The sequence below is a fragment of the Zootoca vivipara genome, chromosome 2, assembly GCF_963506605.1.
Source record: "Zootoca vivipara chromosome 2, rZooViv1.1, whole genome shotgun sequence".
Lineage (NCBI taxonomy): Eukaryota > Metazoa > Chordata > Lepidosauria > Squamata > Lacertidae > Zootoca > Zootoca vivipara.
The window spans coordinates 2,535,811-2,549,812 of NC_083277.1; the positions used below are offsets into that span (position 1 = coordinate 2,535,811).

Below are 14,002 nucleotides of genomic sequence, written 5' to 3' on the forward strand. Positions count from 1 at the left end.
AAGATTATTGCCAGTGGTTCTGAAATCACCTCTGCCAGTTCTTTTAATACTCTTGGATGTAGTTCATCTGGCCCTGGAGACTTGAATACATCTAAACTAGCCAAGTATTCTTGTACTACCTCCTTACTTATTCTGGGCTGTGTTTCCCCTGCTGAATCATCTGCTCCATATTCTTCAGGTCGGGCGTTGTTTTCTTTCTTGGAGAAGACTGAGGCAAAGAAGGCATTGAGGAGTTCTGCCCTTTCTCTGTCCCCTGTTTGCATTTCACCATCTTCTCCTCTGAGTGACCCCACTGTTTCCTTGTTTTTCCTTTTGCTACGGACATACCCATAAAAGCCCTTTTTGTTGCTTTTAACCTCTCTGGCGAGCCTGAGTTCATTCTGTGCTTTAGCTTTTCTGACTTTGTCTCTACACGTGCTGGCTATATGTTTGAATTCCTCTCTGGAGATTTCCCCCCTTTTCCATTTTTTGTACATATCCCTTTTAAATCTTAACTCAGTCAAAAGTTCTTTAGATAGCCAGCCTGGCTTCTTTAGGCACCTTCCATGTTTCCGTCTCATTGGTATTGCCTGAAGTTGTGCTTTTAATATCTCCCTTTTAACAAACTCCCAACCATCATGAACTCCCTTCCCTTTTAGTATTACTGTCCATGGGATTTCACCCAGCGTTTCCCTAAGTTTTCTGAAGTCGGCTTTCTTAAAGTCTAGAATTTGGACCTTAGTATGCTTGGTTGCTCCTTTCCGCTGGATAATAAACTCCAGAAGAGCATGGTCACTCCCACCTAATGATCCTGCCACTTCTACCCCACTAACCAAGTCATCACTATTGGTTAGGACCAGATCTAAAATGGCTGATCCTCTTGTTGCTTCTCCCACTTTCTGGACAATGAAGTTGTCTGCAAGGCCAGTGAGGAATCTGTTCGACCTTATGCTCTTGGCTGAGTTTGACATCCAACAAATATCAGGATAGTTGAAATCCCCCATTACTACGATCTCACTTCCTTTGGAATGCTTGGCCATCTGTTCCAGGAAGGCATCATCTGTGTCCTCAGTTTGGCTTGGGGATCTATAGTAAACTCCCACAATGAGATCACTGTTGTTTTTCTCTCCCTTAATTTTGACCCAGATACTCTCAATTTGGCTTTGAAGTTTTAAATCCTGGATCTCTTCACAGGTATACATATCCCTAACATATAAAGCTACTCCTCCTCCTTTCCTGTTTGGTCTATTTCTCTTAAATAGATTGTATCCCTCTATTACTACATTCCAGTCATGAGACTCATCCCACCAGGTTTCAGTGATGCCTATTATGTCATATTTAGTTTGCTGTACCAAGAGCTCAAGTTCATCTTGTTTATTTCCCATGCTCTGTGCATTAGTATACAGACATTGAAGACCGTTGATCATTCCCCCATGTCTCTTATTTAAGGATATTTTCGTCCCACCACTAGGTCTGCATGCTGCTTGCTCCATTTGGTCCTTGACATTCGGATGATCATCTTCAGCATTTGATAGACTCCTACCTTCAGGACCACTGTCTCCCTCCCCCACATAAGTCAGTTTAAAGCCCTCCTGATGATGTTTTTGAGTTTCGTGGCAAAAACATTCCTCCCAATGTTTTTTGATGCTGTTTCTTTCCAAAAAGAGGCTTCTCCAGGTGTCCTCTTGGGACTTTGTAAGAAAAGAGAATCAAAGCTCCCATGGGTGGGAGATCTGGCCTGTCTTGCAGGATTGGCCCAGCGCAGAGGTGCTAAAGGACTTTTTCTGCCCATTCTGCCACCCTCACTCTTGCCTGGCCTCATCAAACATTCAGGTTGCCAGGAGGCCATTATAATACTGTAGGTGATCTAAAGCCCACCACCCCGGCAATGCTCACACAAGAACCTTGTAAGGTAGGCCAGGTTTAGAACCAGTGTTATGGGCAAGGCCAGAGGACAGAGTTGAAGGAGCTATGGAGCTAACACTGTGCTTTGTCCAGGAGCTGCCTGCCTTCCAGGGATTTTTTCCAGCTGCACAAAAGCCCCCCAGGAGGCAGCTTAGGAAGCGTTGGAAAGAGGGTGTGGCACTGGGGAAATTCATGAGGGCCAGAGAGAGAGAGAGAGAAAGGACCTGAGGGCCAATTTAGCCCCTGGGTCTGAGATTCCCCACTCTGCAGTTTGGGTGCTGGGCTTACACCAGGGAGACCCAGTCTCTCATCCCCATGCTCAGGAGGGATGCCCTGTGGCCAATTTGGACCCCCTGGTTATTTCTCCCCCTGTCCTTCCTCACAGTGTAGGGAAGATAAAAGGGTACACACACACAGGTTCCTAAGAGGAAGGACTAGGGGGCCATAAGCCACTGAACTTCATATCTCTGTCCCCTAAACTACAATCCATGTTAGCACATAGAGTGCTCTAAATATTTCCATCTGCTCCGCTTGGATGGAGCTTCTGCAACCTGGTGTCCTCCAGATGTTGCTTTTCTTCCAATGGCATATTCTGCCCATAATTTAGAAGTTTCCCTTATTTTCTTTACTCTAAATGTATCAAAAGGTCAGAAACTGGTTTCCTGGATGGCTGTTCGGGGGAAAGAAAAAGGAGGTCTGCAGAGGTACTGACCGTAATGCTTTCTGCGAAGCTTCATTAAGAGTTTGGGATTTGATCCTAGAACTTTAGTATATTCCTTTAGAATATACTGACACACACACACACAGTTGCATACGCAAATACTTACTCCAAGATTCAATGCTTTCTGTTTCTGTTGTGAAAATCTCAAGTATTCCAGAGCTTTCCAGTTTTGAGCAATGAGTTTCTGAGCAATGAGTTTAAAACACAGATGAGTTCCTGATATCTCCAATCAGCAATTTAATCAATGAAAATGGTTAACAATCCCAAATTTGGGGTACATGGTGCATTTTTTCCCACTTACTATTTCATATATTTTTCATAATATGTGTTTGGATTTTGCATTTGTAATTAGAATTTATGAGTATTAATTTATTAGTATTGGTATTTGTAATTTGTAAAAGGTATGCTATCTGATTAAATGCCTCCCATCCTAAATAAATCCGCCTTTCTATTAACCGCTCTCAGACCTCTTGGTATAGGGTGGCATATAAATCCAATCTATTGCTATCTTTATCATTATCATTTATCCATTGTTTTCCTTAAAGAGCTGTTCCCTGCTTTGAAGTGCATCGTGGCAACAGCTAAGAGAGTCCCAGAAGTGGCCCAGTTTACGCCTCCTCCTCCTCTGTCCTTTCCACTGGCAACACAATGGCCTCCGAGACACCCTCTGAATGGTCTCTCCTTAAAGATGGTGTGGAAAGAGGAGCCAGGCAGCTTCCTCAGGTAGGGAAAGAGCAACGGGAGGAGGGAAGAGGCACAGATGGGACAACCCAGCTTCCCTCTGTGTTGAGCGAGGATGATGGGGATCTAAGAGAAGCTCTGTTTTATTCTTCCTCTTCTTCTTCCAGGCCCTCTTGACCTTTGAAGAGGTGGCTGTGTTTTTTACGGAGGAGGAGTGGACTCTGTTAGATCCAGGCCAAAGAGCTCTGCACAAGGAAGTCATGGAGGAGAATTATGAGATGGTTGCCTCTTTAGGTAAGGGCACATTTTTCTTTCTCTTGGCTGTTAGATGTTGAAGTTGTGAATCTGCTGTTTGAGCCATTTATTCATGCCGTGTCTTCTTCTTTGGCGACCTCTCATAGCCGAGTAAGATTGTCTTCCATTAACACGTTCTTAACAGTGTGTCCATAAGTGACTAAGAGTTAATCACAGTGAGGGTTTGCCAAATGTGCTTTCCTCTTAGCTTGTTTCTCCCTTTCGTCCAGAGTTTGTGCTTCTTCAAAGTCCATGACGCCTTTGGTAAAGGTTATTTTCCAGTTGGAGCGTTCACTGGCCAGTGTTTCCCAATTTTCTGTGCTTATACTGCATTTTTTAAAAAAATTGCCTTGAGACCGTCTTGAAACCTGTTTTGTTGTCCACTGGTATTTCAATTTCCATTCTTAAGTTGGCAATAGAATAGTTCCTTTGGAAGACAATAATCAGGCATCTGAACAACATGACCATTCCAACGAAGCTGATGTTGAAAATTATAGTTTATAGCAACACTTGCCAGGGACTTCCCTTCCCAGAGTGACTGTATAAACTCCAGGGAAGAAGGGGGCAGGCTAAGGAGGGTAGAGGCTTGAATCCTGCTCACATTGAGAGTTATGGAAGTCTCTCCCATCCTGGAATGCAGGCTATAAATTCCCAAGACAGCACAGGGCAGACAGAACCTGTTTCAGAGGAGCTCCCGCTGTTAGATTCGGCTCAAGAGTAGGAGGAGGGGCTGGTTGTCCCCGAATCTCCTCGGAGTAGGCTGAAGAGTAGACGTGGAACGCCAGCCTAACAGGACGTGGGTCAACTGGTGGAGGATATCATACTGGCGTCAACAATGTCATCCAGTGGGTTCAACTGTCTCATCGGGAGAGGTCTGAGCTGGGACGGCTCTGACTGAAACTACTGTGTAAATACTCAGTAAATCTAAGAGTAATAAACCTGCCTGCTTGCCGCTTCTTGGTATGAGAGGAGCATGGTAAATCCTGACAGCACTGTACTTTTGTCAGTAGGTAACTCTTCATAAGCGGATATTGTGGTATGAATTCCCCCCCAAAAAAACCTATGTAAAATCTACAAAGAGGTTTCCTGGTCGACGTCATTTACAGTATTACCTTTTAATAGGCCATCACATACTTTGCTGTCTCTGCTTCAAAAGATCATTATTTTGGATACTTTTACAGTCACATATGACATAAACAACACTTATGTTTTACCTATTTCACATAGCAAAGACTCTGGTACCCAAGTCTGAGCTCATCTCCTCGCTTGGAACAGAAAAACACAGGGATGTTGTTCTGGACCAATTGAGAGGTACATACTTCCGCTTTGCTGTGAGACTGTACCTTTGTGTGTTTCCTTTCAGTGTGTAGGAATATAAAAAGAGCCCTTTTGGATGAGAACGAGGGCCCATCTTTTCCAGCATCTTGGTGCAGTGTTAGGTAATGTGTACATTTGGTTGGAATGTATCTGCAAGATATTGCAGATCAGGGAGGAAGGAGAAAACTCAATACAGACGCAAAGCATTTTCACTTCGGGGGGAGATGGAGAATGGGCCATAGATGCCTCACCTCTACATAGAAGGCTTTTCTTGGTGCTCAGTGCTACATGGGAGTTGAAGGTAGAACAGAATACTAAGGGTTCTTCAGGTTATTTTCAGATTTCATTTCCTGAAACTGTAGTACGTAGGAGAGGGAGGGATGCTGGAAATGTTAAGATAAGAGAAGGTGCTGATTGGTCTTGCTGTGTGTTAAGCTCTCTTGTTCTCTTCCTTGAATACCTAACAATATTTTATTATCCCCCTCTTTAAACCAGGTGATGGAGAAGGCAATCAGAATATTGAAGGGCCATCTGCAAAGTACTTCCGTGTGAGTGAACACCTTAGAACACGTCTACAAACTAACACAGGAGAGAAACCCTTTAAATGCATGGAGTGCGGAAAGAGCTTCAGTAAAAATGGAAACCTTGCTGTACATAAACAAATTCACACAGGGAACAAACCATTTAGATGTATGGAGTGTGGAAAGAGCTTCAGACAATGTTCACACCTTACTATACATCTACGAACTCACACAGGGGAGAAACCTTTTAAATGTATGGAGTGCGGAAAGAGCTTCAGTGAGAGTGGAAAACTTACTATACACCAACGAATTCACACAGGGGAGAAACCCTTTAAATGTATGGATTGTGGAAAGACCTTCACCGAGAGTGGAGGGCTTAGAAATCATCAACGGACTCACACAGGGGAGAAACCATATAAATGTTTGGAGTGTGGAAAGAGCTTCATTCGTAGTGGGAAACTCACTCTACACCAACAAAGTCACACCGGGGAGAAACCATTTAAATGTATTTGTGGGAAGGGTTTCTGTCATAGTGGAGCTCTGGCAACGCATCAACGAACTCATACAGGGGAGAAACCATTTAAATGTATTGAGTGTGGAAAGAACTTCAGTGAAGCTTCAAAACTGACCATACATCTACGAACTCACACAGGGGAGAAACCCTTTAAATGTTTAGAGTGTGGACAGAGTTTCAGTCACAATGGAACACTTACTAGACACCAACGAACTCACACAGGTGAGAAACCATATAAATGTACTGTTTGTGGAAAGTGCTTCACTTCCAGTGGAAGCCTTACTCTGCATCAACGAACTCATACAGGGGAGAAACCATATAAATGTTTGGAGTGTGGAAAGAGCTTCATTTGTAGTGGGAGACTCACTGTGCACCAACAAAGTCACACTGGGAAGAAACCATTTAAATGTATTTGTGGGAAGGGTTTCAGTCAGAGTGGATCTCTTGCAACACATCAACGAACTCATACAGGAGAGAAACCATTTAAATGTATGGATTGTGGGAAGGGTTTCAGTGATAGTAGAACTCTTAGAAGACACCAAAGATCTCACACTGGAGAAACCCTTTAAATGTATGTAGTGCGGAAAGAGCTTCAGTCAAAATGGAAGACTTACCATACACCAACGAATTCACACAGGGAAAACCATTTAGATCAGGCATGTCAAACATGCGGCCCTCCAGATGTTTTGGACTACAATTCCCATCATCCCTGACCACTGGTCCTGCTAGCTAGGGATCATGGGAGTTGTAGGCCAAAACATCTGGAGGGCCGCATGTTTGACATGCCTGATTTAGATGTATGGAGTGTGGAAAGAGCGTCAGTCAATGTTCACACCTTATTAGACATCAACAAATTCACACAGGGGAGAAACTGTTCAAATGTATGGTGTGTGGAAAAACTTTTTGTGAAAGTGATTCACTGAGGAACCATCAATGGACTCACAGAGGCGGGAAACCATTTAAATGTATTGTGCGTGGGAAGAGCTTCAGTAAAAATAGGAGACTTGCTGTACATCAACAAATTCATACAGGGGAGAAACCATTTAGATCAGGAGTGTCCAAACTTTTTTCAAAGAGGGCCAGATTTGATGAACATGTGTGAGGGCCGACCAAAGTTGTTTTTTTAGGATTGAAGTTGTTGAGCTTTTGGCGGGTTTTTTCCCCATGGTTGTTGAGGTTTTTTAGGATTTCAACCCAAAGTTGTTGAGCTCTTGAGCTTTTTTTAGGATTGAAGTTGTTGACCTTTTTAGGATTTTACCCCAGGAAATAAACTTCCACGCGGGCTGGAATAAACCGACCGGCGGGCCGGATTAGGCCCCCGAAACGGACTTCGGATATGCCTGATTTAGATGTATGCTGTGTGGAAAGAGCTTCAGTCAGAGTACAAGCCTTACTACACATCAACGAACTCATACAGGGGAGAAACCATTTAAATGTATAGAGTGTGGAAAGGGCTTCAATGGAAATGGAACTCTTAGAAGACATCAAAGATCTCTCAGAGAAGCTGTTTAAATGGAAGGAGTGTGGAAAGTGTTGTTGGGATTCTGGAGTTATTATTTAACTCCTATGGACTCTCACAGGGAAGAAGCCATTTACAGTGGTACCTCGACTTACGAACAACTCGACATACGAAGTTTTCGAGTTACGAAGGGGGAAAACGGGTGCATGCTTACGAATTTCTTCAACATGCGATCGGGCCCTCACCACCGCTCCTCTGCCAGCCTTTTGCCGGCCCCGTGCTCGCCGCTGCCGCAGCGAGGCCAACCTGCTGGCCTCGTGGGATTGGGCCCTCGCCGCCTCCGCTGCTCCTGCCACTGCGAGGCCTTCTGCCGGCCTCACACGGGATCGAGCCCTCGGTGCCTCTGCTGCTGCTGCTGCTGCCGCTGCTGCCGCTGCTAGTCCCGCCTTCTGCCGGCCTCGCGCGCGATCAGGCCCTCGCCGCCGCCACTGCTGCTGCCGCCACTTAAAGTCCCGCCTTCTGCCAGCCTCGCGCGGGATCGGGCCTCCGCTGCTACCGCCACGCTCCCTACTCTGTAGTCTGGGTCTTTTTCCTAGGATCCGGAATGAATTACTGTTATCCGTTCCCAATGCATTCCTATGGGAAACCACGATTCGACTTAAGAATTTTTCTACATACGAATGTGCATTTTTTATGTTAATTTCCTATAGTTCTCTATCATTTCACTCAGAAAAGTTGACCTTTCATACTGAAATCCTTTCTTTTTATCATTCTTAAATGTTTCATTTAACTGAAAATCTGTTACTTTCACTCTATACGTAGCCCATTCCGTGTCCATATTTATTCCCCCTCCCTGATATTGCCTTTAACGGGGAGAGCCACCATGGTGTTCTTTGTTCCAATAATCCTTTATACTGTATTCTTGCCTTTTCATACCATAAGTATGCATGTCAGCCGAATATTGCCATGCCCTTCCACAGCTAATAAATCTGAATTTTTTAATTTTATCAATTCCTGAATCCAGAAAATGCATGAGGCTTCATAATATAATTTCAGGTCCGGCAGTGAGAAGCCTCCTCTCTCTTTGATGTCTGTTAATAATTTGTCTTTTATTCTTGGCTTCTTGCCCTGCCGTATAAATTTTAAAATATCCTTTTGCTAATCATTGAGACATGCCATATTACTTATTACCGGGATTGATTGGAATAAAAAACAACATTTTGGGCAGTACCTTCATCTTAATCACTGGTATTCTTCCTAACAAAGAAAAGTTCATTCCGTTCCAGATATCCAATTTCATTTTTATTTATTTCCAGGTTTTTTCATATATAGTATACAGTATATTAATATTCCTTGGTTAACCAAATTCCTAAATATTTCACTTGGTTGTGAATATTTATACCTATTTCTTGTTGAATTTTTTCTTTAATATGTTTCAGGATATGTTTAACTAATAATTTCATCTTGTTTTTATTGTGTTTGAAACCAGCAACTTGTTCTAACTTACGTATAACCTGTTTGAGTGACTCCAAGGGTCTTCTAGTCCAACTCCCTTTTAAAAGAACACATAAAACCCATTTTTATAATTGCAATAAAGGAACAATGAAAACACAGAAAGACTGGAAAGTAATCCTTAAACTATCCTACATTGTTTATAGTCTGTAAATTCATTGTTTTACAACACCTTCTCATTCATGGCTACATTAACGGCAAAGTGAATAAAATCCCTGGTGGCAGCCGGAATAAAGGAGATGCTGGGGGAACAACCAATATGGGGAGGGAAGATTTCCCTGGGGAGGGAGGAATCTTTTCTGCCCACATAACTGGCCCATCTTTCAGAAATCCGTAGAAAGAGCAGGAAGTATAGGAGGCTGAAAGCAGAGTTCATTTGGAGCTTCTCCTTCCTCTGCCAGCATTGAGCATTTGCCCAAGACATAAAGAAGCCACAGCAGGTCCTGGAAGCTGCCCACAGTTGGACTTCACTGCCAAAGCAACTCCATAGTCACCTTTGTCTGGACTTAACTGTCCAGGGGTCCTTTATCTTTTTACACATGCAAATATTTCAATGGGTTTTACACATGCAACTCTCCCAGGCAAATTTTGTTGTGTTGTGAGTTGCTTTGGAATGCCTAACAATAAATGAATTAGAAAAGAATCTTAGTGTCAGGTGTAACTTCAGCATGAACACAGCAGAGTTTGTGCAGGTTTTTCCAGAAGCTTCTGGCGGTAACTTAAATGACTAGACGTCTGGACGCAGAGTAAACTATATACGGGATTTATTAAAATAAAAGAAATCCAGAGTTTCTATGTACAACTTTAGAACTCGAAAACCAAAGTAAAATAAATCCTTTCCTCTCTGTCTCTCTCTCTCTCACACAACCGATACAGCACCTCTCCTCCTACACTGACCACACCACGTACTGTGCTAGCTTTCTCTGATAACAGGTCTCAGTGCTGATCTCAACCAATGAGAGCGCAGTTACTATGGTAGAAGTAGACTTGGCTTTCTGCCCAGTGTTAATTGCTTGTCCTAGAGTTGATTGTGTGAAGAAGCAATCTGATGGTTTCTCATGCTACTAATTTAGCAAAACCCGAACAAAGAATTCATTATTCAGCCCCCTACCCCTGCAACTTTTTGCACCGTTAATTATATGCAGTCATTAATAGGCCCATCCCCTGCCCCACTGCATCTGGAAGCACTCCCAGCCAGTGTAGACCAACCATACTAGATGAATCACTCAGCCTGCTTCCGCTTCCTGTGTCTGCATGCACTCAGAGGCCCAAGATAGGCTGAGGAGTTATGTTTGAGAAAGATTTGGCTGCAGCAGCAGACGACATCACATGGTTTAATTCAGCATTATTGCACAAAACTGACAACGCAGAGAGGTGCCGTTTTGTTTGTTTTTTTGTTTTTAGTTAAGAGGAAATGCTCTTGATACAGACTTTCAAGCCAGACACCATATATAATAATGCGTCCTAATATGGACCCTTGCTGTCCTGCAAAACCCATCTTCACCAGGCATCTACACCTCTCCTCTGTGTAGCAGGATTCGAACTCACTGGAAGTCTATTCATTATGGGTGACCTGTTATTATTATGGAGGTGGTGGACTCTCATTCGCTGGAGGTTTCTGAACATAGTTTGGAAGGCCCACCTGTCACGGATTCTTTAGTAGATATTCCTGCATTGCAGGGGATGGACTAGATGACCCTGGGTGTCCCTTCCAGCTCTATGATTCTATGGTCCTTTTATTAAATCCAAGATGCCGGCTCTGATCGAAATTTGTTGCCCAAGCTCAGCTCCGCCAGTGATGGGACACATGTTCTGAGCATCACCGCAGTTGGTTCCTTTCATGGAAACTGGTATTTACAGTATTCCTTTAATTCAGCAATTTAGTTAATGTGGGAACAGCTGAAGTTTCTAAGAAGTGTTGTCTAGGGTTGGTCAAAGAAGGTGTTTTGACACTGGAACGGACCACCTCGGAAGGTGGTGGACTCTCCTCTCTTGGACAATGGCTTGATGACCATCTGTAGCAAATTCCTTGGCAAGGGGCTGGACTAGATGATTTCTGGGGTCCCTTCCAACTCTAAACCTCTGCTTGCCTAATTAGTTCATCTGTAGTTCTCTGGGAGGTTCAAGAACATAAATTATAGGGAGCCATGTGCTTTTCTCCCAAAATGAAGCAAGGGGTTGGGCTCAGGACTCGCAGGATCCTACCCCGTGTTGATGATCTGGTGCCGTTTAAGCTGGATGCTCTGATAGACGGGATCCTGACCCGTGTGGATGATCTGGTGCCTCTTCAACTGGATGCTCTGATTGAAGCACACCCCGCACTGGGAGCACTTGTACGGCTTCTCTCCCGTGTGGATTCTCTGATGTTTGATAAGGTTGGAGCACTGGCTGAAGCTCCTCCCGCACTCGGAGCAGCCGAAGGGCTTCTCCCCCGTGTGGATCCTCAGGTGCACTTTGAGGCTCCTGCTGTGGCTGAAGCTCTTGGGGCACACCGAGCACTTGTAGGGCTTCTCGCCTGTGTGGATTATCTGATGTGAGCTGAGGCTCCTGCCGTGGCTGAAGGTCTTCCCACACTGCAGGCACTTGTAGGGCTTCTCCCCCGTGTGGATCTTCTGGTGGGAGCTAAGGTAGGAGCTGTGGCTGAACTGCTTCCCGCACTCGGCACACCGGTAGGTTTCCTCCACCATGTGGGTCCTCTGGTGTTTGAGGAGGTGGACCTGGTGGTTGAAGCTCTTTCCGCACTCGGAGCATTTCAAGGGCTTCTCTCTGCTGTGGACGTACCGGCGTTTCCCTTCAGGACATTCCTCCAGGATCGGAATCTCATCCGCCTCTCCCCCTTCAAACACAAAGGCTTTGTTCCCCCACTTCTGCTTCTCTTCTGCCGCCTTTCTCTGCCCTTTGCCCTCTCTGCGATCCTCTTGCCCTTTACCTGAGGGAACCAAAACCAGAAATTCAATCAGGGAAGAGAGCTGATGCTTAACACTGTTTAGATCAACAGAGCAGAACATACCATATATACTGGAGTATAAGCCGACCCGAATATAAGCCGAGGCACCTAATTTTACCTCAAAAAAACCTGGGAAAACTTATTGACTCAAGTATAAGCTGAGGGTGGGAAATGCAGCAGTTACTGGTAAATTTATTTATTATTACGGTCGAGGACCAGCTCTTAGAAGTAAAATAAAATAAAAATAAAATGAATCCCTTTGAAAGAACAGTTTCCGGGAGTGTAACGTATATAAGACGCTTTGAACAAGATTTAAAAGAAAATTATTAATTATATAACAATGCTAAAAATTTAACCCTTAAAATAGTGGCTGCAGAAAGCTGAGCCTAGCTCGCTCAGGGTGCCATTGAGGAAAAATTCAGACGGGCTAGGAAGAAAGTCTGTGTCTGCATATTTGGGCACAGAATCTGGCAACCACCCTGGTTATCTTCAGGTCTTTGCCTAGCAAGAGCAGGTTGTATAATTGCTTTTCCAGGAGGCTTGCTAAGCTCACCAGTATGGGATCCAGGATCTCCCTTCGAGCTTCTTCATATAGGGGGCATCTGAAGAACAGATGCTCAGGGCTTCCTATTTCCCCTAATGGGCATACGCAGAGTTTTTGGGCGTATGGGATTTTTTTGTAAAGCCCCTCCAGCACAGGCGTGGGCAATGCCGTGCTTCTGGCAAGTGTAAAAGCCCTTCTTGTGTTTTTTGACAGGAGAAAGGAGAGGTAAGGTGCCGGGGGTTACTGGTAAATTTCAAAAATAAAAATAAATACCAATAAAATTACATTAATTGAGGCATCCGTAGGTTAAATGTTTTTGAATATTTATTTCAAAGATAAACAGTAAACAAAAACCTTAGCTCAATCAGCAACCAAGCTAAATCACAAGAGTTAAAATCTTTCAAAACTGGATTCCTCCTCCTCCTCATCCATATCACTGAACAGAGCTTCAGGTGTAGCTGGTGTGAGGTTATCAGCATAGACATTCTTATCACCGCCGAGTTTGCAGTCATCACCATCACTGCTTTTGTTCTCATACAAAGCGGTGTCTTCACTGCCGTCCATAGCATTACTAATGCCACATTTCTGGAAGGTGTGTTGCACCATGCCCTCTGGAATCTCTTCCCATGCATCACGAACCCACTTGGCTATCAATTCTATGTCGGGCTTCATCAGACTTCCAACTTTTGTCAGTCGGGCTTGACCAGACGACCTCCATTCATGCCACATCTTTCGCACACGGTCTGTGAAAGGTTTATTTAAACACGCATCCAGGGGCTGCAATACAGATGTAAGCCCACCTGGAATAACGGCCAAAGTAACTTGAGAAGACTTTGCCGATTTTATTACGTCATCGCATGTGTGGGCTCTGAACATGTCCCAAACTAGCAAGGATGGTTTTTTCTTTAAGGCTGCTCCTGGTCGTCCGTTCCAAATTTCTTCCAGCCATTTTTTTGTTCCGTCTTCATCCATCCAGCCTTTAACATGTGCGCGCACTGTAACTCGTGGTGGGAATTTGACCTTTTTAGGCAAGGTCTTTCTTTTAAAAATAACGACAGGCCGCAGCTTAGTTCCATTAGCCAAACATGACAGAACGACTGTGAAGTGGTTTTCTTCATTTCCTGTGGTTCTGAGTAAAATAGTTTTGTCTCCCAAACTTGCCACAGTTCTGTCGCTTGGAAGATCAAAGGTCATAAGTGTTTCATCCATATTCCCAATATCTCCCAGGTCATAGTTATGGATCCTTCTTTGTTTCATGATGAATGAATGGAATGACATCACTTTTTCATCAAGGTCTTTTGGCAACTTCTGGGACATCTTTGTTCTTTGCCGCAAACATAGGGCAAACCTATTCATGAAGCGGGTACACCATCCTGCAGACGCAACAAAATTTTCAATGCCTGGTGCTTTTAATTTGTCATCTTTAGCCATCTGAAGGGCACGGGAGCGAATTCCCATGCGTGTTACGCAGTAACCATTTTGACGACACTCCATAACCCATTTATACAATTCAGTCTCTAGAGCCCCATATGAAGTTGTCAAACCACGTTGAGCTTTTTTTGCCTTCGGAATCTTTTCCAAGTCAGCTTTCGTTTTCCGCCACTCCCT

At 44.1% G+C, this 14,002-nt stretch overlaps 1 protein-coding gene across 3 annotated transcripts; it reads left to right on the forward strand.

The window, feature by feature from the left end:
• The first annotated feature begins 1,563 nt into the window (after positions 1 to 1,563).
• On the forward strand, positions 1,564 to 6,680 carry LOC118081304 (zinc finger protein 501-like). 3 transcript variants are annotated; one of them, XM_035107762.2, is made up of 5 exons: positions 1,564 to 2,588; positions 3,151 to 3,328; positions 3,454 to 3,580; positions 4,808 to 4,891; positions 5,393 to 6,680. In XM_035107762.2, exons 2-5 carry the CDS (start codon positions 3,254 to 3,256, stop codon positions 6,499 to 6,501), a joined length of 1,395 nt encoding a protein of 464 aa, XP_034963653.1. In that variant the 5' UTR covers positions 1,564 to 2,588; positions 3,151 to 3,253; the 3' UTR covers positions 6,502 to 6,680. The 3 variants fall into 3 exon arrangements, with proteins under 3 accessions (XP_034963653.1, XP_060124716.1, XP_060124719.1); XM_060268736.1 differs by lacking the exon at positions 1,564 to 2,588 and having other exon boundaries at positions 3,273 to 3,328; positions 3,473 to 3,580; XM_060268733.1 differs by lacking the exon at positions 4,808 to 4,891 and having other exon boundaries at positions 1,564 to 3,328.
• The last annotated feature ends 7,322 nt before the right edge of the window (positions 6,681 to 14,002 follow it).